The sequence below is a fragment of the Vulpes vulpes genome, chromosome 2, assembly GCF_048418805.1.
Source record: "Vulpes vulpes isolate BD-2025 chromosome 2, VulVul3, whole genome shotgun sequence".
NCBI lineage: Eukaryota > Metazoa > Chordata > Mammalia > Carnivora > Canidae > Vulpes > Vulpes vulpes.
The window spans coordinates 47,813,072-47,836,599 of NC_132781.1; the positions used below are offsets into that span (position 1 = coordinate 47,813,072).

Here is a 23,528-nt window from a genome sequence, read left to right on the forward strand (position 1 = left end):
ACAGTCTCCTCTCCGCTATGTCACTGCATACTTAGCGTGAAAATAGTTCTCTGAAACATTATGCAGCCAAAGCAGGGTCCTTGAGCTCTACTACTCATCCAATGAAACAAAACTGAGCAAATATCTCACTCCCAAGTCTCCCTTCTCAAGAAAAGACACCACCTCTCCTAGTCGCTGAAGTCACATCTTCTTTGGCTCTTCCTTTTCTCACATTGCACATTCAGTTGATGAACAAGCCCTACCTGTGCTAACTGTAAAACACAGCCTTGGAACCTACACATCTGAACACCCCTTCTTCACATCTTTATGTAACCAGTTCAATGAACATATGCAAAGTCATATGTATGTATGTATGTATGTTCTCATGAATATGTATGTTCTCATAAATACGTATATTCTCATGAATACATATGTTCTCATAAATACATACGTTGTCATAAGCCTACTTATTTATCTTCTAATGTCCCTTTGAACGTATTCATGTCCCTGGATAAAAATTGAGATAAGTCTTATGACTTTTTTGATAACTCCTGGGTAACAGAAAGTTCTCCAATCACCTCAAGTAGAAAACACAGTCTCAATTCAGTAATTAAGTGTCCAGTCCCAGCTGGCAATAAAACTGTTTAACATGCTTCACGCTGAGAATCTGTACTCTTTTGGCTGGCCTACCACAGCTGGCTGCTTTCATGGGGTGACGGAGGCGTGGCCCCTCTTTGCCCCTCCACGCCTAACACGGCTCCTTCTTCCCCAGCTTGCTGCCGGGTTACTGACCCCAACACAATCCAGGCCAGGAAGGGAGCGGAGGGGGATGGGCAAGTTCTCAGGGTGCTGCCCTGAGATAATCTTGTCTCTCTAGGCCTGACAGAAATTTCCTGCTGACTGGTCTCTCACAAGGCACTTCTGTGTATCTTCCAGGACCCTATTTGACTTCACTTACTTTTCAAAATACAGGCAAGCCATTTCTCCTTCAGTCACAGAAGGACTGAAGGAGAACTCCTTCACCCCCCACCACCAATTTTCTAGCAGTCTGTCCTGAACAGATGTTCTCTGCTAAGACCTCATCATTCCCCTGGTCAGAATTCAGAAGGGCTGCTGGCTGCCCACAACCCCTCAGCTACAGCTGGTCTGTCCATGAGAAACACTCACACGTTCTCCCCTGTTCCCAACACCAAGCATGCTCTCCACCTCCCTCCCTTCTGCCCACCACTGCGGGCCCATGGCTCCTGCCCCTAAAGGGCAGGCACTGTCACTTGGCCTCTACACTCAGGGAGCGGGTCTGAAAGGATCATAAAAGCCCCTCTCGCTGGGCTGAGGAAAGAGGCAGGCTCTCTCTCTCCAAAGAATCCCCTTCAAAAACCCTGCCTGATTTGCAACAACCCACCCTGTTAGTGTGGAGCGTGCACCCAGTCAGACCTTGGCCACCTGCTCTGGGCACCAGCCTCAGCTGACTGCAGTTACTGTGGCCTGGTGCCATGCCAAACCCCCAGTGCAAAATCTCATAACACCTGCATGTTTGGCTTCCAGACCTTGCCAGGCCTTAACTTCACAAGGTTCTCTAACTCATCACTACCTGCTCCTCTTCAGAGCACTTGCCATTATTAGGCCCTTACTGAATGCCTCCTGCTCGCCACTGTACAGGGAGCGGCTTGGGGAGTGTTCAGAGCCTGATGAGTTCCATGAAAATATGTGTCCGATGAATCCTCTGTGGCTCTCTTGACCAGTGTGTGCTGCCCCAGGGTTGAGTTCCTGCCCAGCCCCATCCCCCACAGGGCACAGACCCACCAGTCTGAGTCACGTGGGCCAGTGGCCAAGTCCCAGTGGGCACTGAAATCTGTAGAAACCTGTTCTAGCACTCCTTGTTCAGGTGGGGTTGGCAAGGATGTGGCCAGCTCAGAGCTATTTTTAGGGTCTGTCTTTGGAAAACTGCTCTTTGATTGGCTACAGGAAGAGAACAGCCAAGCTCCTCAGAACTGCCTTTGTGCCTGTTCTCTTTTCCTCAATTAAACAGAGCCTGTCATAAGACACAACTCCCATTCCACGGAGGGATCTGGTTCAAGGAAATTCAGGCCAGCTTTTCCTAGCTCCTCCTCTTCCCTGTGCCTCCTCAATGAGCATTCACCAGGTACCTGCTAGATGCCAGCTCTGAGATCCACCTGGGTCTCTATGAACCCAGGCAGAAGGCATAGGGCAAAGGGTTCCATCCTGTCCCTTTCATCCCGTCCATCATGCCACCAGCTTATACAACCATCATTTCCTCTCTAGGCTCCAGGGGCTTGTAACCCAAACCACACATCAGCATACAAGTGGCAGGATCAATGTAAAGTACCTTGTGCTGCAGGGTCCTCTACCCCCCAATACCTGAGCACAGCATACTCCAGCTATCCAGGACACAGCAATCTACCCACTGTACCTCTCCAGCCAAACCTTCCAAGATTCCTAGCTCCTGTGTACCTTCTTTCTCTACCTCCTAAAGTCCCTGAGGGACTCATTTAATTATGCTTATGCCCTGGCAACTCACAAGGCTCTAGGGGGTAGAAGGCAGCTAGGGGTTTCATCACATAAAAAAGAGACAGAAATCTGCTCAAGAATTCATGGTAGAGTCCTCCAAGGACAGCTTCACATGGAGGGGAGGTGGGAGTGAGAGGAGTCACCAGGGAAAGGCCTTAGCCCATCTTCTGTCATGGGCACTAACCCAGACTGCCCTGTATACACTGCTGTGACAGGCAGGCACCCTAATGGGCAAGAAGACTGAGAGGAAACAGCACCAGAAGACACAGCAAAAAAGACAGAAATGTGCAAGACACATGCTCTGACCTCAGCACCATCAGAGAGGTCTCCCTAAGCATTAGCTCCATGCAGCCCGAAACCCTGCCCTCCTCTGTCTTCATCAGGCAGCCTAGGGACAAGGAGAGGCCAGTAAGCTTCACCACCCCTAGTCCATCCAGAAAACCCCAGCAGGGATAGCTTAAATAGTAGTTCCCAGCAAGCCGCCACTAGTCTTAAGGCCTTGAGCAGATTAAACAGCCTCTCCATGCCTGTTTCTTCCTTGTACGATGGGCTTCTTGAGATGATTCTATGAGGGATGAGACACTTCACACAGGACCTAACTTGGAGCAAGCTTGCAGCGAGCCTGAGGGATCGTGCTGCAGCCATCTTAACCATCAGCAGTAGCATCCAGTAGCCCTTAGTGTTACTTTCACACAAAGAGCTATCCTGGACACTCTAGGGTCAAGGTCAAGAGTTTGAGTTGACAGTGATAATAGTGGGCCCTTGGTGGAGCCACCTGAAGGAAGGCACCTGTATTTCATCCTACGGTGGAGGAAGGAGCTAGGGGATGGGCAGAGGCTCTGAGGTCAGAAACCTCACCCCAAATGGGACCCCAGGAGCTCCAGAGCCCATCCACTGTCCCAGGGCCAAGACACAACTCACATTGTAGAGGATGTCAGTCCAGCCCTCCATGGTGATGCACTGGAATACCGTCAAGATGGCAAACAGGATATTGTCAAAGTTGGTGATGCCAAAGTTGGGCCCTGGCCAGTACTCCCGACATTCAGTGTCACCCTCACACAGCCGAGCCGGGGCCTCCTTGCCACAGGGGAAGTCCCCCACTGGATCTGGATCTGTGAAGAGAATGAAGCACAGACCCTGAGCCCAGAAACACCAAGTTCGAGAACCCCTGCTGGGATTCCTGGGCTGTGGAGACCTGATAGAAATCCTCCCTCAACTTCCCACCACCCCTCCTTGCACCAGCTCTCTCCCTGTGCCTACAGCCTGCCTTCACCTGAGTTTAGACCAACCCTCCCAGGAACTCCTGGTCAACTTCTCCCTCTTGACTGGAACTTGCCCCTCATCCTTTAACCATGCTCAGGACTTATTCACTTGAAAATTTTTAAAAAAAGAAGTCCTAACACCCAATTCTTCCTGCCACTACCACCTGGTTTCTCCTTTTCCTCACAGCCAAGCCACCACCAAGACTCTCCTGACGCGCGGATCGGCCTGTCAGCCTGGATGCAGCCACTGCAGTCCCTGTTTATCAGGCAGGTTGGCTCAGAGCCCACCCAACACATGCCTGGAGGTTGGCTGGGGGCCCGGGTCGGGTCCTCACTACGTTGGCCCCTGCAGCATGGATATGCTTCTACCAGCCTTGAGAAGAGGTTTTTAAAAATCACGAATGATCTAAATTTTAGTAAGAGTTTCCTCTGCATCGATGGACATGATCATATTGCTCATTGGCCTCACTGCAAAATACACCCAGAACCTGCCCCACTCTGACCACCTGCAGCAAAGCACCTGGTCACAGCCACTGTTCCTCCCAGATCGAGACATCAGCCTCCTGCCCAAGCCCGTCTCTCTCTGCCTCGGCCTCTCCAGAGCAGCAAGAAGACTGGGATGATGTCTCTGCTCACATGGAGCCCCCCACCACCTTCCTGAGTTCTCCAGAATGACACACACAGTTCCCCCCACAGCCACGAATGCCGCATGGTTTCCCCCTATTCTCACTGCTCCTTGCTCCGGCCTCTCACACACTGTTCCTTTAACTGGTGCTCCCTGGCCCAGTGGCCACCCAGCAATCCCCCTCCCTGCACCCTGATGGCTACCCCACTGTCACCTCGGGAGAGAGGCCTCCCGGGCTGGTTTCTGCGAAGTAGGCTCCCAAATTATTCTACTGCAAGTTCCCCTTTTGCTTTTTCCCTAGAAATCAGTACAATGTACAGTCACTGTGCTCATGTCTTTGTCCACGTATCTGTGTTCTCCAGGTCATGCTGTGTGTCCCCCACCGGAACACAAGCTCCACCCCACTCGTCTGGCACCTGTAAGGCCAGACCTAGAGCCGGGCCTGTCTCCTGGAGGAATGAGGAGGGGTCAAAGGGGTCCTGCCAGGCCTCACCTGTGCTGTTGGAGAAACAGGCCTTGTGGAATTTGCCCATGTAGAACTCAAGGCCAATGATCGCGAACATGAGGATGGCGAAGAAGAGAAGCAGCCCGATCTGCAGGAGTGGAACCATGGCCTTCATGATAGACTTGAGCACCACCTGCAAACCTGGGCCAGAGTAGCCCAAGCAGGGCAGGTCAGAGCCGGTGGGCAGGACAGGGGCTCAGGCGGGGGTGCGCAGACTAGTCACAGCCTGGGCTGGGTAGCACCGGGCATCCTGGGGAAAGGTGCTGAGGGAGGAGCCTGCAATGTAGGGATGGGGCGGGGACTGTGGGGAAGCATGAGTCTTGGGGGAACCACATGTGCTTACACGAGAGTCCTCAGGGTAGGGGAACAAACATAAGTCTTGGAGGGAAATAGACTGAGAGTAGGGGAGGAGCAGAGTGTGGGGCATCTGCTGGAGAGCATGTGCTGACGAGATGTGTGGACCTATGAAGGGCTCTGAGCGGAGCGAGAGCAGAGGATCCTACGGTGGGGAGGCAATGCTGGGAGGAGAAAGCAGAAGATTCTGGAGTCTGAGAGCAGGAGATCTTGGGAGAGAAGTGCAGGAGGTCCTGACAGACCCAACTCCTTAAGGGAAGTGAAGGAGGGGACTGCTCGCAGGAGTGTCTTACCACTGACCCCAAGGCAGGGTGCATCCAGGCCAAAAGAACTCAGCACACAAGGGAAGCTCAGCCCCATAACTCCATTCCCACCTGGCCCATCTCTTAGATACAGGCCAGAGCTTTTGCCTAGCAGGGTCTTGGGGCAGAACAGGGGCTTCCCTACAGTGGCTTCAGGTCCATCCCTGGGTCCCTGCCCACTCAGGGCTCTCAGAAAAACTGATGCCAAGCTTCTCATTGGAGTGGATGAACAGGGGCCAGGGTCACTCCTGCCTCTCAGCCCTGGCCATCCTCCTCCCCAGCCTCGGCTCCTTGGGCAGCTGAATCCGGGAGCCTGTCTTAACCTGGCCTCATTCTCTGTGGCCCTGCCAGGCCTGAGCCAAGATAGGTGGTCCTTTGCAGCCTCTGACTATTTTCTCAAGCATCCCCACTGCCTTGCTCAATCTCTTATCTGTGCATTGACCCCAGAAAAAGAAAGCAGCAAAGAGCTGGAAATAGAGCAGAGAGCATGAGGAGAAACAAAGCTTCCATCTGGGGAAGCCAAGTCAGGGCAAAACAACAGGATCACTGTCTGGGCTTTCACAGGGAATTCCAGGCTCCTCACACCTGATTCCTAAAGGGCCCTCTGGTTAGGGCTTAACAGTGGCCATAGCTGTAGTGGGCTTCGGGGAGATGGTTAGGCTTGGGCCTGGTTGCTTTTGCCAGACTCACTTGGAATCCCAGACACCAGCTTCAGGGGCCTGAGCACACGCACAGCCCGCAGGGTCCGCAGGTCAAAGTCAGTGCCAGCTGTGGCCAGGATCCTGGCAGGAAAAGAAAAGGAGGAAAATAAGGGATTCCATACTCAGGTCGGAGGCGAACACATGCCCCATCACCCACATCCCCACCGTCCAAACACAGGACTAGCACAGGGTGTGGGGCCTGCCAGGCAGGGAGAAGCAAGGAGTAAATTCAGATGTCCCCACAGCGCGACCCCCCAGCTCAAAGGAATCACCCTGAGAGGACACTTGGTCTCTGGTACCTGGCCTGGCCTTTAATCCACCCTCCAACTAAATCCAAGCCAGAACCAGGTCCCCAAACCAACCCCCACTGCACTGCAAGCAGCCTCACAAGGTGAGGAGGAGTAGAAACAGGGATAAAATAAGGCTGATTTTCCAGAGCAGGTGCCACACATGCCCTTCTTCACCTTCTCTTAGGAGAATAGCAGAGTGGGGCCGGAAAGGTGAAAGAAAAGGTTCAGGGGTCTCAGGAAAGCCATCACAATCAGTTCCATTAGCAGAAAAACATATTCAAATGTCTCCCATTTCAAAAACAAAACAGGGATCCCTGCGTGGCGCAGCGGTTTAGCGCCTGCCTTTGGCCCAGGGCACGATCCTGGAGACCCGGGATCGAATCCCATGTCGGGCTCCGGGTGCATGGAGCCTGCTTCTCCCTCTGCCTATGTCTCTGCCTCTCTCTCTCTCTCTGTGACTATCATAAATAAATAAAAATTAAAACAAAACAAAACATCTGACATCCACCTGTCAGCACAGCACATTTCTCTGCTCCCTTCACACCAGAGCTCAAATCAGATGGTCAGTCCTGGGTCTCTCCACCATCACAGGTCTCCATTAGCGGTCCCCATCAAGCTCTCACCTGCACCGTCCCACTGAAATGCTGTTTGAGACTTGCCACCCCAACAGCAATATCTCCCTCTCTACACAGTTTCTTTTCTGCCCTTTGGTCAACTCTCTCATTTCCCCTGAGCCCCCCAGGAGTCCCTCCAGGTCCTTACTGCCTCCGTTGCCTCGTCCACCAGACTCAAGACGTGGATGCCCCTGGGCTCACTCCCAACCGGACCTACGCCATAGCCCTGAATACCACAGCATGCTCATCACGCATAATCACACATCTTTAACTCAAATCTGGAACTGAGGACTCATACATCCAACCGCCTTTTTAACATTTCCACTTGGATACCAAAAAAGTATATCAAGCATTATATAATTAAAGAACTATTTTTTAAACGTTAATGTTTAAAAGTGTTGAAATGTACTTCTTTAAAAAGTCCAGAGCTGTCACATTGTGGTGACTAAGAACTTTGATTCTTACCCCTGGCCTTGCTTCGTCCCTGATACCCACTCAGTGAGCGCTACACCTCAATTGTTATTTCAGTCACAACCACAGTTTCAACCTCAAGTCCTCTCTCCCCATCACTCGACATCTAATGCACCAATAATCCTGGTGGCTCTGCTTTTAGAATGCATCCTGGACTCTTGCTGAAGAAAGCCTTGTGCCCCCCTGCTTAAGATACCTAGCAGTGAGAATAGAATTTGAGATGGAGCTGCAGTCAAAATAAGATGAAACTCTCCGTGGAAAGGAAGAGAAAGGCAACAAGAAAATACCTATTTAAACCAAAAATCCAGAGCACATGAAGAAACCCAAAGCTAAGGGGGGACATTCAACTATTGAAATGGACTATTGGAAGATTAATTTTGTTCTGATGAAATCAGCAAAGTATGAAACAAACAAAGCCAGAAACAGGTAGGTATTTTAAAGGCTAGCTAAAAGTTTTGTCAATAAGCAAATAGTTATTGAAATAATATCAATAATAATAGTAACAGTAATAAATTACATTCTGGGCTGGAGACACAGTTTGCGAGCATTAATGGTTTAGAAAACAGTACAGAGGCTAGTACTGAGGAACTCACCCACAGATATCAAAAAGCCAAGGAAGGAACATGAGAGAGATATTGAGCAATATGGAGATTAGATCACATGCCCAGCACACACCCAGTATGAGCAGTGGAAGAGAACGGGGGAGATGGTGAAGAAGCAACATTTGAAGAGGTAGCAGCTAAGAAATTCCCAGAATGAAAAATGACTTCTTGGGGCACCTGGGTGACTCAGTTGGTTAAGCTACTGCCTTTGGCTTGGGTCATAATCCCAGAGTCCCTCCTCAGCAGGGAGTCTGCCTCTCCCTCTGCTCCTTACCCTACTTGCACGCTGGCTTGCTCTTGCTCTCTCCCCCTCTCTCTCAATCTTTAAAAACCTTTAAAAAATAAAATAAAACAAAAATTATTTCTCAAATTCAAAGTGCACTATAAGTACCAATCAGATAAAGAAAATATTTCCAGCTAGAAACAGGAAGGAACTGCAGAACATCAAGCATAAAAAGACAGCCTTAGATGATACCAGAAAGAAAAAGGAAAGACAAAGTATCTAGAGAAAATGGATAACTAAAAAGAAAAAACAACTTAACTTTGGAAGAAAAATATGCTAGAAGACAAATTATACCTTCAAAGAGCAGCAGAAAGTAATGGTCATCTTAGAACTTTATATCCAGCTAAACTGTCAATGAAGAGTGAGTTTAAAATAAACATTTACAGATATACAAGAAGTCATCGTCCCAAATTCAAGCCTAGTCGAAGATTCTAGCAAAGCTCCTATCAGAATCTGGGGACACCCAGGTGGCTCAGCAGTTGAGCATCAGCCTTCAGCTCAGGTTGTGATCTCGGGGTCCTGGGATTGAGTCCTGCACTGGGCTTCCTGCAAGGAACCTGCTTCTCCCTCTGCCTGTGTCTCTGCCTCTCTCTATATATATATATATATGTCTCTTGTGAAGAAATAAATAAAATCTTAAAAAAATAATCTGAAGGACTGAATACCAAAATTCAGTAAGGCTACATAAGATCAAAACAAAATTAACAGCCTTGTGGCACCTGAGTGGCTCAGTTGGGTAAGCATCTGACTCTTGGTTTTGTCTCAGGTCATGATCTTAGGGTCGTGAGAGTCCACACTGGGTATGGACCCTGCTTAAGATTCTTTCTCCCTCTGCCCATCCTGCCACTCCCATGTGTGTACTCTCACTCTCTCTCTCTAATAGATAAATCTTTTTTTAAAAAAAAATTAGCAGCCTTGATCTATTATATAGTTCTAATCTTCTATATCTTTCCCATCTTACCTATCAGAATCTGCTCCTAACAAATAGAGAACATAGCCTTTTCTGAGTACACAGGAATATCTTTGAAAATTGCACGTGTCTGGGGCAGCTGGGTGGTGCAGTCACCTGGGAATCTGACTCTTGGTTTCGGCTCAGGTCTCATCTCAGAGTCATGAGATGGAGCCCCATGTTGGGCTCTTCACTCAGTGTGGAGCCTGCTTTAGTTTCTCTCCCCCCTCCTTCTGCCCCTCCTCACTTTGAATAAATAAATAAATATTTTAAAAAGAGAGAAAATTGCCCATACCCTACATCACAAAAGGAAAGCTTCAGCAAATTTCAAAAAATTAGTTACATCATCACACTTCCGCTGTTCAATAAATGTAATTAAATGAGAACTATAAAAACACACTGCAAGAAAATTCATATGTATAGAAACCCTCAAAATGCTAAATAACTCATTAAATAAGGAAGTAAAAAGAGAAATTACCAAAAATTTCGACCCCATCAACAACAAAAATACTACGTATTATAATGTGTGGGGGCCAGTTAAAGTGATGTTTAAGAGGAAATTTATAAACTAAAATGTTTTGCTTTTTTAAAGATTAAAAATAAGTAAACCAAGCACAGATATGTCTCAAGAATCTTAAAAAAGAACAGCAGAGTAAATTTACAGAAAAGAGAAAAACGGAAATAATAAAGGTAAGTATAGACATGGTTCAATCAGAAAATAGAAAAATAATAGAAAGCCGAATTTGAAAGTTGAATGAACTTGAACTTGAATAAAATGAACAAGGTTCTTGCAGGAATCATCAAGAAAAAGAGAATGTGCACATATCTGTACACACCTGTATGCAGATACACACATATACAAACACATGCATGTGTGTGTATGCTCAGACTTGTGCACACATGCACACATATGTATATATATGTATGGTGATGTGTTTACATACAGGGAATGCAACCGCAGACAGGAGAGATTTTTAGAATTACAAAAGAATATTATTAACTATTTTATGCCAACATTAAAATAAAATTCTAATAAAATGGATATATCTCCCCAAATGTTAATGATCAAAAGTGACTGAAGAAGTAGAAAACCTGAATAAACCAAGAGTGATTATATTAGTTTTCTATTGCTGTGTAAAGACTTGCCACAAATTTAGTGACTTGAAAAGGCACCCATTAGCTCACAGCTCCATAGGTCAAAGCCTGGGCACACCGTGACTAGGTTCTCTGGGGTCTCATGAGGCTGAGATCAAGGTGGAAGCAGCCGCATCATGCTCATAGAACTTGTTTGTAAAATTGACTGGGTCCGATGTTACCCAGAGGCTAACCCAGGGCAAGTCCTGCTTCCTGGCTCCTTCACATCCTTTGCAGTAGAACTGGAGGCCCACTGTCCTGCTGTCAGCGGGGGGCTTCTCTTGGCTCCTGGCAGCCATGCTCAGGTCCTTACCAGCTGGCCTCAGCAGTCCCTCTTACACCTCTGAACTCTCTGACTTTACAAAGGGCTCAGTCTCTTTAAAAAGATTAACTTAATTAGGTTGGACCTTTTCAGTTAACTCAGTCAACTGTTTGGTAAACTAACAATGGCAGTGATATCCTATCATATCCATGCTCCTTCCCACACTCAAGGGGAGACGACCACAGGCAGGGATGGAAACCTTAGAGGCTGTCTCAGAATTCTGACTAACAAAACTATTTATAAAAATGAATTTGGATGCAGGTTTCCTCCAGCAAAACATCGGACCCAGTCAATTTTACAAACAAGTTCTATGAGCATCCAAAGAACAGATAATTTCTATGTTATACAAACTGTTTCAGAGAATAAAAATACAAGAAAATCTCAATTCATTTTATGATGCTAGTATACTCTTGATATCAAAACAAGAAAAGGACAAGAGAATTTTATACACATCTTAATTATGAACATAAATCTTAAATTACTAATTAGAATGAAATTCAAAAGTACATACTTAATGACCAATGAGTTGTCATAGGAACATAAAGAATAGGTCAATAGTAGAATGACTATTAATGCAATCCACCACATTAAAAATCAAAACAGAAACCATGTCATCATGTCAAAAATTTCAGAAAAATTATTCAATGAAATTTCAATATCATTAAATAAGAATTAGGGATAGAAAGAAAAATCCCTTAAACTGACAATATGTGTTTGGAGCAACTTCTTTAAATTCAAGAATAATACAAGTAGGGTAGCTGAGTGGCTCAGCGGCTTAGCGCTGCCTTTGGCCCAGGGTGTGATCCTGGAGACCCAGGATCGAGTCCCACGTCGGGCTCCCTGCATGGAGCCTGCTTCTCCCTCTGCCTGTGTCTGTCTCTCATTCTCTCTGTGTCTCTCATGAATAAATAAATAAAATCTTTTAAAAAAGAATAATACAGGGATCCCTGGGTGGCGCAGCGGTTTGGCGCCTGCCTTTGGCCCAGGGCGCGATCCTGGAGACCCGGGTTCGAGTCCCACGTCGGGCTCCCAGTGCATGGAGCCTGCTTCTCCCTCTGCCTGTGTCTCTGCCTCTCTCTCTCTCTCTCTGTGTGTGACTATCATAAATAAATAAAAATTTAAAAAAAAGAATAATACAAGTATACTATTTATATCATATGGAGGTCCTAGCCAAGGCAATAAAAAAAGAAAAAGAAATAAAATATATAAAGATTAGAAAGGAGAAAACAAACTGTCATATTCAAAGGCAATGTGATTTCTACACAGGAAACCCAAAAGCATATATGAAAAACTATAAGAGTTTTACAATATATAAGTATATAGAATTATACATAATTATAGCAAGGCTATAGAATATATAAGTATACAAAAAAGATTATTTTCATTTACAATTAGAAAATATAACTTTTAAAAACTATCATTCCAGGCAGCCCGAGTAGCTCAGCGGTTTAGCACCGCCTTCAACCCAGGGCATGATCCTGGAGACCTGGGATCAAGTCCCATGTCAAGCTCCCTGCATGGAGCCTGCTTCTCCCTCTGCCTGTGTCTCTGCCTCTCTCTCTCTCTCTCTCTCTCTCTCTCTCTGTTTGTGTGTATCTCATGAGTAAATAAATATATTTTTTAAAAAGTAAAAAATAGGGATCCCTGGGTGGCGTAGCGGTTTAGCGCCTGCCTTTGGCCCGGGGCACGATCCTGGAGACCCAGGATCGAATCCCACGTCGGGCTCCCGGTGCATGGAGCCTGCTTCTCCCTCTGCCTGTGTCTCTGCCTCTCTCTCTCTCTGTGTGTGACTATCATAAATAAATAAATAATTAAAAAATAAATAAATAAATAAATAAAATAATAAAAAATAAAAATAAATAAAAACTATCATTCCAATGGGTATGGAACGTCTTTCTGGGGTGATGAAAATGATCTGGAATTAGACAGTGATCATGGCCGCACATTCTGACTAGACTGAAAACCACTGAATGCGTGTTACACACTAGAAGGATGAGTTTCATAGTGTGTGAATTATATCTCAATAAAGCTGTTATAAAAATATTGTTCATAAAAGCAACAAAATCAAGAGTATCTAGGGATAAACTCAATAAAATAAGTGCAATACCTTAATAATAAAAGTCACAAAACATCTTGAAGAACAAAGGGATAATTAAAATGAACCGTATTAACAGATGAGACAATTCAATACCATTAGATATCTCTTTTCCCCAAATTAATCTACAAGTTCAATGCAACTGCAATGAAAATCCCAACAGATCTCATATGTAGAAAACCCTAAATTTATAGAAAATCCACTAAAAATTACCAGAACGAATGAATTCAGCAAAGCTTCAGGACAGAAAGTCAAAACAAGAATTAAGTTGTATATTTATACACTTGCAAAAAACAAAAAACAAAACAAAAAAGAAAAAAATTTTTATCCATTTGTAGTAGCATCAAGAAAGAATTAAATAGGGACTCCTGGGTGGCTAAGCAGTTGAGCATCTGCCTTTGGCTCAGGGCATGATCCCAGAGTCCCAGGATCGAGTTCTGCATCGGGCTCCCTGCATGGAGCCTGCTCCTCCCTCTGCCTGTGTCTCTGCCTGTGTCTCTGTATCTCTCATGAATAAATAAATAAAATCTTAAAAAAAAAAAAAAGAACGAAATAGGAATAAAATTAACCAAGGAGGTGAAAGATTTGTACACTGAAAACTATAAAACGTTGCTAAAGGAAATTAAAGAACACTAAACAAACTGAAAGACATCCCATGTCCATGAATTGGAAACCTTAATATTGTTAAATGTCCATGCTACCCAAAGCAAACTACAGATTCAATGCAATCCCTATCAAAACTCCAATGACATTTTTTGCAGAAATAGAAAAAATTCAACCTAAAATTGATATGGACTTTCAAGGAACCCTAAATAGCCAAAATAATATTGAAAAAGAACAAAATTGGAAGACTCACATTTCCTGATTTCAAAACTTACTACAAGCTACAGTAATCAAAACAACATGGTACTGGCATAAGGATAGATATATAGACCAACAGAATAAAATAATAACCCAGAAACAAATCCTCACATATATAGTCAATTGATTTTCAGTAAAAGTGCCTACACCATTCAATGGGGAGAAGAAAATCTTTTTACCAAATTGTGCTAGGAAAGCTGAAAATTCACATGAAAAAAATAAGTTGGACCCTTATCGAATATACATAAAGTTAACTCAAAATGGATCTTTGCTTATCTAAATATAAGACCTTAAACTATAAAACTCTTTTGAAAAAAAATAGGAGAAAATCTTCATGGCACTCTATTTGGCAATGATTTCTCGGATATGACACCAAAAGCATAGGCAATAAAAGAAAACACACGTAAATTGGACTTTGATGCACAAAAGTTTTAAATTTTTAAATTTAAGGGCACAATCAAAAGAGTGAAAAGACAACCTACAGAATGGGAGAAAATATTCACAAACATTTCTGTAATAAGGGATTAATACCCAGAATACACAAAGAACTCCTACAACTCAACAACAACAAAGACCCAATTTAAAAATAGGCAAATGACCGGAATGGATATTTCTCAAAAAAAATCAAATTAAAAAATATACACAAATGGCCAACAAGCATATGAAAAGATGCTCAATCAACGTCACTAATCATTGGGGAAGTGCAAATCCAAACTACACCACCTCATACCCATTAGGATGGTTACTATTAAAAAAAAAAGGAAAATAAGTGTTTATGTGTTGGTGAGGACATGGAGAACTGGAAGCCTGTGCACTGTGGATGGGAACGCAGCATGGTGCAGCCGCTGTAGAGAACCACAGAGCAGTTCTTCAAAAAGCTGAACATAGGGGCACCTGGGCGGCTCAGTGGTTGAGCGCCTGCCTTCGGCTCAGGTCATGATCCTGGGGTCCTGGGATCAAGTCCCACATCAGGCTCCTTGCAGGAAGCCTGTTTCTCCCTCTGCCTATGTCTCTGCCTCTTTTTCTGTGTGTCTCATGAATAAATAAATAAAATATTAAAAAAAAAAGCTGAACATAGGATTACCACACAATCCAGCAATTCTGCCTCTAGGTATATACACAAAAGAATTGAAAACAGGGTCTCGGAGAGATATTTGTTCAGCCAGGGTCATAGTCAGCAGCATTGCTCACAATAGTTAAAAGTGGGAAGGAACCCACGTATCCGTTACTGAATGAACAGAGAAGGAAATTATGGTATTTACATACAGTGGAGTATTAGCCTTAAAAAGGAAGGAAATTCTAACACAGATGCAACACGGATGAACCTTGAGGACACAATGCTGATTAAAATAAGCCCATCACACACAAAAAAACAAAAACACAAATACTGCTTGATTCCACTTGTATGAGGTACCCAGAGCTGCTAAAATCACAGGGCTCAAGATTAGAATGGGCAGCTGCCAGGGTCTAAGTGGAGGGTCGGGGAGCTAGGGTTTCACGGGGACAGAGTCTCAGATTTGCAAGGTGAGCAGAGTCCTGGGGACAGATGGCAGTGGTGGCCGCACGACACAGTACACTGAGCACCGCTGAGCGTGCGCTGAGCAGTAACTAAGATGGCAAAGTCCACATTCTTTATGTTTTTCCACAATTTTAAAAATTAGAAAATAATTTCTAATTATTAAAAAGAGGCCTAATTGCAGAAAGCAATCTAAAACTCTAAAACAAACAAGGAAAGAGTTCAATGACTGTGAAGTAGATAGGGTTTCTAAAGACCAAACCATAAAGATCCCAGGCCATATAGATCCCAAACCATAAAGTAATGGGTTGATAAATTTGACTCCAATAACATTTAAATTATAACATGAAAGAGACTGGAGAAAATGCATGTAACTGACATAGAATTTGTCTCCAAAATCTAGAGAGTACGTATGAATTCCTATTAAAAATACAAATAACCTGTCAGAAAAGTAAACAAACTGCAAAAGAGACAAGAAGATGCTCAAAACCACTGGCAATCAGGGAAATTCAAATTACAGGACATGTCATTTTATCCCCTCACTTTAGCCAAATCACAGCCCAGTGATGTCGCTGGACAGCCCTGCAGGCAGAAGAGGAAATTGTAAATTCCTTTTGGAGAGCATATGGCTACTTCCAGAAAACTTTAAAATGAGCATGTCTGTGACTCAGAAAACCACTTCTAACCACACACTAGACACGTGGCACCAACACTCTCAGACACACATACAGGCCCATTCACAGCAGCTCCCTGTTCGTAACAGTGAGACACAAGAAAACCTGCTGCTCCGCACATGCCTGCAAGCGACATAATGCTACTCCACCTAAGATGGGCAGGGGCCTGTAACATCGGGCACACCTATGCATATTAACACAGAAAATGTCTAAAACAGTGTCAAGGGACACAAACACAAGTCAAGAAATGATGACATCCCTGTGTGTATACCTCCACTCACACACCTAGAGGCACTCGAGCAATGCTGCACATCGCTTGTGGGTACAGACGCACGTGGTAGGAGTGTGAGTACTGACGTGCACACCGGCGCCAAAACCACATGTCAGGCCAGTTGCTAATGCCAGAAGGTGAGGGAGAAGGAAAGTGGTGGAGGGGGTGGGCACATGCAGGAGAGCTCAGCAACCCCGGTAAGGTCACTCGTCTGAGAGAAATCCCCAGACCTGTAGGGAGCCTGTGCCCAACGGGCACGCGCCCAGCAGAGCTCACCAAGCAAGGACACCACACGCCTAGTTGCCAATTGGCATCTGCAAAGCCCCAACGCTGAGAAGAGACCAACACACAGGAGGGAGCATCGCCCTTCACCCAAGGCTTCCAAGCACCAGGGCTCAGGGGGGCACAGACGGACCCTGGTGCGTCAGTCCGAGGACCTCCGAGGCAGTGCCGGGCAGCAGGGACGGCCGCCACACGGAAGCAGGCACGGCGATGGCCAGGTTGGCGCAGTCGAGGCCCAGGGAAACAGCTGCTGCTTTTGGACAGAGGTTCCAAGGGTGTTTAGACCCAGAGAGAATGTATCCACAATCTTAAAAACCATCAACACACATCTACCCACAAAAAAATGACAGCTGACTGGCAGTCATGGGTGCTCTGAGCATGGAGCCTGCTTCTCCCTCTGCCTGTGTCTCTGCCTCTCTCTCTCTCTCTGTGTCTCTCATGAATAAATAAATCTTGAAAAAAAAAATCTAGATCACAAAGGATGATAATCAGGCTCCTGAAGCCTCATCTGCAGAGTGGTGAGCTCCAGAGCATGGATCCCCAGGTGCAAAAATTCAAATGCATGTGGTGCTGTGACCCAAGGGCCAAAATGACTTTAGTAGAGGTGACCGTTATAAAACAAGCAAATATCTGGCCTTCACCAGAGGCGTCTGTGGTCCAACTTGAGGGCTTCCTCCCCACTGTCCTGTGGGATGTGGAGTCAGCCTCACTGCTGCCTGGCTGAATGGCCTTGGGCAACTTGCTTCATTGCTCAGAGCCTCAGTATTTGCTCAACTGTAAAATGGGGATGCCAGCTGCCTACCCCACAGAATGGTAGAGAAGATTAAGATCTTAAGTAAGAAAGTACCTGGCATGCAGGCTGGCATTTGGTAAATGGTGCTTTTTGGGTCTCACCTTTACAATATATGTGCACACACAATGTGAATCACCTAGGACCCTAAAGTATCTGGCATGTACTCATTAGTACTAAAAATACGCTCTTACCACTCCCATGAATTAGCATGACCACTTGGAAAAAGCATCTGCTATTGTGAAGGAGAAAAAAAAAAAAAACCATCAGCCTCAGCCTCAGGCTCAGCCTCAGCCCAGGAGGCACTCCAAAGCCAATGGGAAGGGAGCCTCCCCCTCATTCATTCGAAAATGGTTTCCTCGCCGGGACACCTGCACCCCAATGTTTCTAGCAGCAATGGCCACAATAGCCAAACTGTGGAAGGAGCCTCGGTGTCCATCGAAAGATGAACGGATAAAGAAGATGTGGTTTATGTATACAATGGAATATTCCTCAGCCATTAGAAACGACAAATACACACCATTTGCTTCAACGTGGATGGAACTGGAGGGTATTATGCTGAGTGAAGTAAGTCAATCGGAGAAGGACAAACAGTGTATGTTCTCATTCATTTGGGGAATATAAATAATAGTGAAAGGGAATAGAAGGGAAGGGAGAAGAAGTGTGTGGGAAATATCAGAAAGGGAGACAGAACATAAAGACTCCTAACTCTGGGAAACGAACTAGGGGTGGTGGAAGGGGAGGAGGGCAGGGGGTGGGGGTGAATGGGTGACGGGCACTGAGGGGGGCACTTGACGGGATGAGCACTGGGTGTTATTCTGTATGTTGGCAAATTGAACACTAATAAAAAATAAATTTATTATAAAAAAAAGAAAATGGTTTCCTCAGGGGATGAACATATTTAATCCCTGGGAAGATGTACAACTAAACATGGAAATGTCTACAAAAGTCAAACTTTCCTCATCATGTGTTGGGTTATGATGAGGTGAATTTGTCAGAACAACCAGCACCCTGAACGTGACTGCATCTAGCATCACATTTGCCCTGAGGGTTGTAAGTTTATAAATGTAATGGAAAAATTTATTTAGACCTGTGATTTCAAATGGAAAACATAATAAATTTGTAAAAAAAAAAAAAAGTATTGGAACATTTTAACAAACTTATGATCCACCATATTCACACTTTAAGTTACTGGATACACATTATGTAAGTCCTTAGGAAGAGCCAGTTACAGTGAATTTATAAAAGAAATTTTAAATGTTGGACAATGACTAAGTTTATGAAATGGGATAAAGCACTATTTCGAGTCATCTTGAAAGTCATGGTTAAAAATTGCTAAATGTAGGGACGCCTGGGTGAGCGTCTGCCTTCGGCTCAGGGTGTAACCCTGGGGTCCTGGGATCGAGTCCCACATCGGGCTCCCTGCATGGAGCCTGCTTCTCCCTCTGGCTGTGTCTCTGCCTCTCTCTCTGTGTGTCTCTCATGAATAAATAAAATCCTTTTTTAATTGCTAAATGTATAATTTTTCATAAGCAGAATCTAAAAAATTTTTCCCATTTTACTGAGAAATAATTGGCCCACATCACTGAGTGTGAGGTGTACAGCAGGTGCTCTGATTTACACCTGCTGTGAAGTGGTCACATGACAGGTCTAGGTAGCACCACTATCGCCCATAGATGAACGTAAAAAAGACGTGGTGAGCTCCCACCACCCGCTCTCTGCAGCATCCCCATGTGTCGCCCAGCTCATTGCATCCCTGGTACTTCCCATCCTGATGTTGTAACTGAACTTTGTCCATTCTGACCAGCTTACCCGAGCCCTTGCCCCCAACCCCCACTTTTGGTAAACCACAAATCTGACCTCTTTATGCAGTTGGCATTTTGGTTTGTTTAGCTCTGGTTTTGGATTCCACACTAATGTGAGGCCATATGGTATTTGTCTTTCTGTGCCTCACGTCACTTAGCATAATGCCCTCTAGGTCCATCCGCATTGTCACAAGCTTATCTAAATTTTTTAAAAAGAATGACACTTGGGGCAGCCCGGGTGGCTCAGTGGTTTAGCGCCGCCTTCGGCCCAGGTGTGGTCCTAGAGACCCAGAATCGGGTCCCATGTCCGGCTCCCTGCATGGAGCCTGCTTCTCCCTCTGCCTGTGTTTGTGCCTCTCTCTCTCTCTCTCTGTGTCTCTTATGAATAAGTAAATAAAATCTTAAAAAAAATAATGACACTTGTGTATTTGTGACTTTAATAAACTAAATGTTAATCCTTAGAAACTAAAACAGAAAAAAAAAAAAAAAAGAAACTAAAACGGTTTCTGAATAACATTCCATGCTCAAAACCCACTCTTAAGAGTAGCAACAAAATGCACATTCATCATGCAGGATTTCCTTTAAAATCAGATAATAAGAATCACCACCATTATTCTCACTTAATCATATTAAAGAGTCCTAGGGAACATAAAAGAACTTGAATGAGAAATGAAGACATGAATAGATATGGTGGTTATTTCCAAAGACAATGATCAAACTTGCAGGAGCCTGGTCAGCCTCGCCCGGGATGTTGATGAGGAGCTCAGCCTCAGGGGTGGGCCCAGGACTGCGAGAAGCCCAAGGGCAACTGTGATGCCCCTCAAGGGTCGAGGTCTGCAGGCCAACAGCACCAGCGTGAACATTGCCAGCAGGATTGCAAGGGACCCTCCCCTCACTGCAACATTTGTGGAAGACAGAAGATAGCATAGAGCCTTTGAGGAAAAAAGGGCAGAGCAAGAGCAAACGCAAGGAGAGATAACAGGTACACAGTGGCTGCTGGCAGGTGCAGTGATCCCACCACGTGGGGAGATCCAGGCTCAAAAACAGAGCTGGCTGTAAGCCATCCATTAGCAAAGACCAAAGCACAACTCCACCCAGATGCAACCTGCACCAACAGAGCCCCGCAGCATGACAAGAACAAGAACACAAATGTGCAAAAGTGCAAGGGACCCCAGACGTCACTGCTTGCAGATACCGGAACATCAAACACTCCCATCACGTGGGCTTCCGGGAATACAAGCCACTGAGAAACAACTCTGAAAACAGGAGTGACCAAAAAAAAAAAAAAAAAAAAAGAGGAAGAAACAGGAGTGACCTACAGAAACAAAACCACAATATCTGATTTATAAAAAGCAGGGGAAACCCTGGATAAATGGTAAGATACACTGAACTCCTGGATGGACAGACAAAACATGTATCTTTAGAATCCGATTCTCACAGATCAACTTAGAGATTCTCCATCATTGAAACAATATCCCAAGGGGAATTCTTGGAATTATAGCAAATCGATCTCAAAATTTATCTGGAAAACGAAACAGGCAAAAAAAAAAAAAAAAACTGAGGAAAGATTCAGAAAAGAAGAGCCAAGGGGATCCCTGGGTGGCTCAGCGGTTTAGCACCTGCCTTTGGCCTGGGGTGCGATCCTGGAGTCCCAGGATCGAGTCCCAGGATCGAGTCCCACATCCGGCTCCAGGCATGGGGCTTGCTTCTCCCTCCTCCTCTCTCTCTCTCTCTCTCTCTCATAAATAAATAAATAAGTCTTTAAAAAAAAAAAAAAGATAAGAAAAGAAGAGCCAAGAGCAAAGGACTCATTTAAGGAGACATTGGAGCCTTTGCTCCGAGCTCAGCAACTGGAGATATACCGGCAGAGAGAGCAAGCACCAAGCGAGTTTGGATCGAAACACAGAAGCAGAGCCCTTAAGCACAAAAATGCTTAAGGATGTGACAACAGAACCATAACCAAATGACAGGAAACTAAAGAATTTTTAATTCTGATTTACAGAGGGGAAAAAAGCAAACTATCATTCAATGTCTAAGCATTTGCCCCAAGGGAATAATCAGGGGTGTGATGAAGATACACGTACATCTTGGGTCTTCTCTGTAAAAGCAAAATTGGACCTAAACTACATGCTTGACCAGAGGGGTTGGGTGACCCAGGCCCATCCACATGGCAGGAGAACCGCATCTGCAGAGTGCACTCCGCGTGGTGGTGGCCTGCATGAGGCGGAAGCAGGGTGCCGGTGACATCCCTGCAGGATGATCCCAGCTGTGTATTTAAAACCTACACATAGAATAATCTTGGAAAGAAACTGAGTAAGATACTGACGGTGGTTACCTCTGGACGGTGAGACTGTGGGCCATGGTTTTTATTCTTTTCAATGGCAGCATTTTAAAGTCAGAGAAACAATAGTTTTTATTTACACAGGAAAAAGAAATGTTTATCCTTCACTGGAATTAAAAACCACAAGATAAAAAAAATAAAAATAAAAACTGCAAGATAATAATGACTCTGAGGTCCTTGGAGCACAGATGTCACGTTAACAACAGCATCAGTATTAACAGAGATAGATGGTCTCAGCACGCGTCCTGGTTTCAGCAAGTGTTTCTTGGTACTGACTCTTCCCGAGGTCTTGGCTCTAGAACAATCCTGGAGGGCAAGGTGGTGGTGCAAGTCAGGGAGGGAGGGGACGGTGGGGGTGGGCTCCCTGCCTCCAGGGCCTGCCAGGTAAGGAAGCGCAGTGGTCTTACTGCGCAAGGCAATGGCAAGGCATCCACAGAGGGACCGCGTAAAATTAAACAAGCTCGGTGGGTGCCGCATGCACACCCCAGCCTCGCCAGCCATGGGGACTGAAAGGGAAGCAGCCAGAGGTGGAGAAGTCAGTGCCCTGGAACATTATCGCCCCTGGTGGCAGAGCTGCTGCGAAGCCAACGATTTCAATACAACTGGTGGGAAACGTAAGGTAAGGCCTCCCCTCCAGTCCGAAAACAACTCGGCAAAATGAAACAGCACCGCACACTTAGGCACTTGCGGCCGGTCCGCACTGGGAGTCTCTCACATTGAAATAACACAAAATAAAGCAGCCACAGTCACGCGGAGAGGTGTCACGGGATGGTGGCTCATCAGCCAGACGGATCGCGACAGCGCAGACGCAGAGGAGCTCCACACGGACCCAGCCTGGAACGCGGCACCAGGTGGCGGTGCAGAAGGTAACAACTTAGGGGACTTCGCGGTGGTGACACCACGGGAACGACAGGCTGGCAGAGCCAGGAGAACATGCTAAGTGGGAGCAGTGAGACCCGAGGGGCCACGTCGGCAGTGAATATCCCAAACAGGCTGCCTGGAGCCCCAGGAGTCCAGGTCTGCCTCCAGCTCAGAGTATGACCCCGGGGTCCTGGGATCAAGTTCCGCATCAGGGGGCCTGCTTCTCCCTCTGCCTGTGTCTCTGTGTCTCTCTCTGTGTCTCTCATGATCAAATAAAATCTTAAAAAAAAAATGTCCAGAACAGACAAGTCCATAGACAGGAAGGAGGGTTGGGGTGGCCAGGGGCTGGGGGGCCAGCAGGAGGTTTCCCTGGGGAGCTGGCAGAAATGTTCTAGAATTAGGTTGCAGCAATGGCTGTGCCACTCTACAGCCATGCTAAAAGCCACTGAATTACACACACTGTAAAAAAAAAGTGAGCATTATGGTACGTGAGTTTTACCTCAATGCGCTGCTATACAAATAGAAAAGAGGTGACATACAAGTATATATGACACACGGGGATCTGGGCCCCAGAGCACACGGAACCGCCGTGTGTGATCATCACCCAGCTGCCAGGTCCAGGTCACCTTCAGCACATGGGGCACAAAGGGGTAATGTGCTGGGGATGTGGGGACACACACAGCAGACCAGGGACAAAAGGACACAGGGCATCGGGACGCGCAGACACAGCAGCCTGTCCCCTGCAGAACCCCCTCTCCCCCTGCACTGTGCGACAGCACCGGTGGGCTCCCTAAACAGGAGCTTACCCCCCAGACACTGGGGGCCCAGCCGAGGTCACCCTGCCTTTCACCAGCTGTCTGTGCCGCAGCCCCTGGGATCCTGTCACAGGGTCACAGCCAGAGCCGGTGTCCGACGCCTTACCCCACCTAGCCACACCCCACAAGGCCACTCTTCTAAAAATGCCAAGACCTGCCAGAGGAGGGCGGGAAGCCACAACCGCTGTGCATCTGAGAGGAAGGGGGAGGATAGGGAAGCCCCCACTGCCCCCAGCCCTAATCCCCAGCCCAACATTAACCCATTAACGCATCTTGGTAGTTACCCCGGGCCTGC

General features: G+C 46.0%; 1 protein-coding gene across 7 annotated transcripts in view; it reads right to left on the minus strand.

The window, feature by feature from the left end:
- CACNA1B (calcium voltage-gated channel subunit alpha1 B) overlaps positions 1-23,528 on the minus strand; it is a 197,129-nt gene that overhangs the window by 150,799 nt on the left and 22,802 nt on the right. For all 7 annotated transcript variants that reach the window (XM_072747977.1, XM_072747976.1, XM_072747973.1 and 4 more), the window contains exons 4-6: positions 6,247-6,338; positions 4,889-5,041; positions 3,430-3,620 (exon numbers count right to left, since the gene is read on the minus strand). In XM_072747977.1, the coding sequence (XP_072604078.1) occupies positions 3,430-3,620; positions 4,889-5,041; positions 6,247-6,338 (436 nt within the window). The remainder of the gene's footprint in view (positions 1-3,429; positions 3,621-4,888; positions 5,042-6,246; positions 6,339-23,528) is intronic.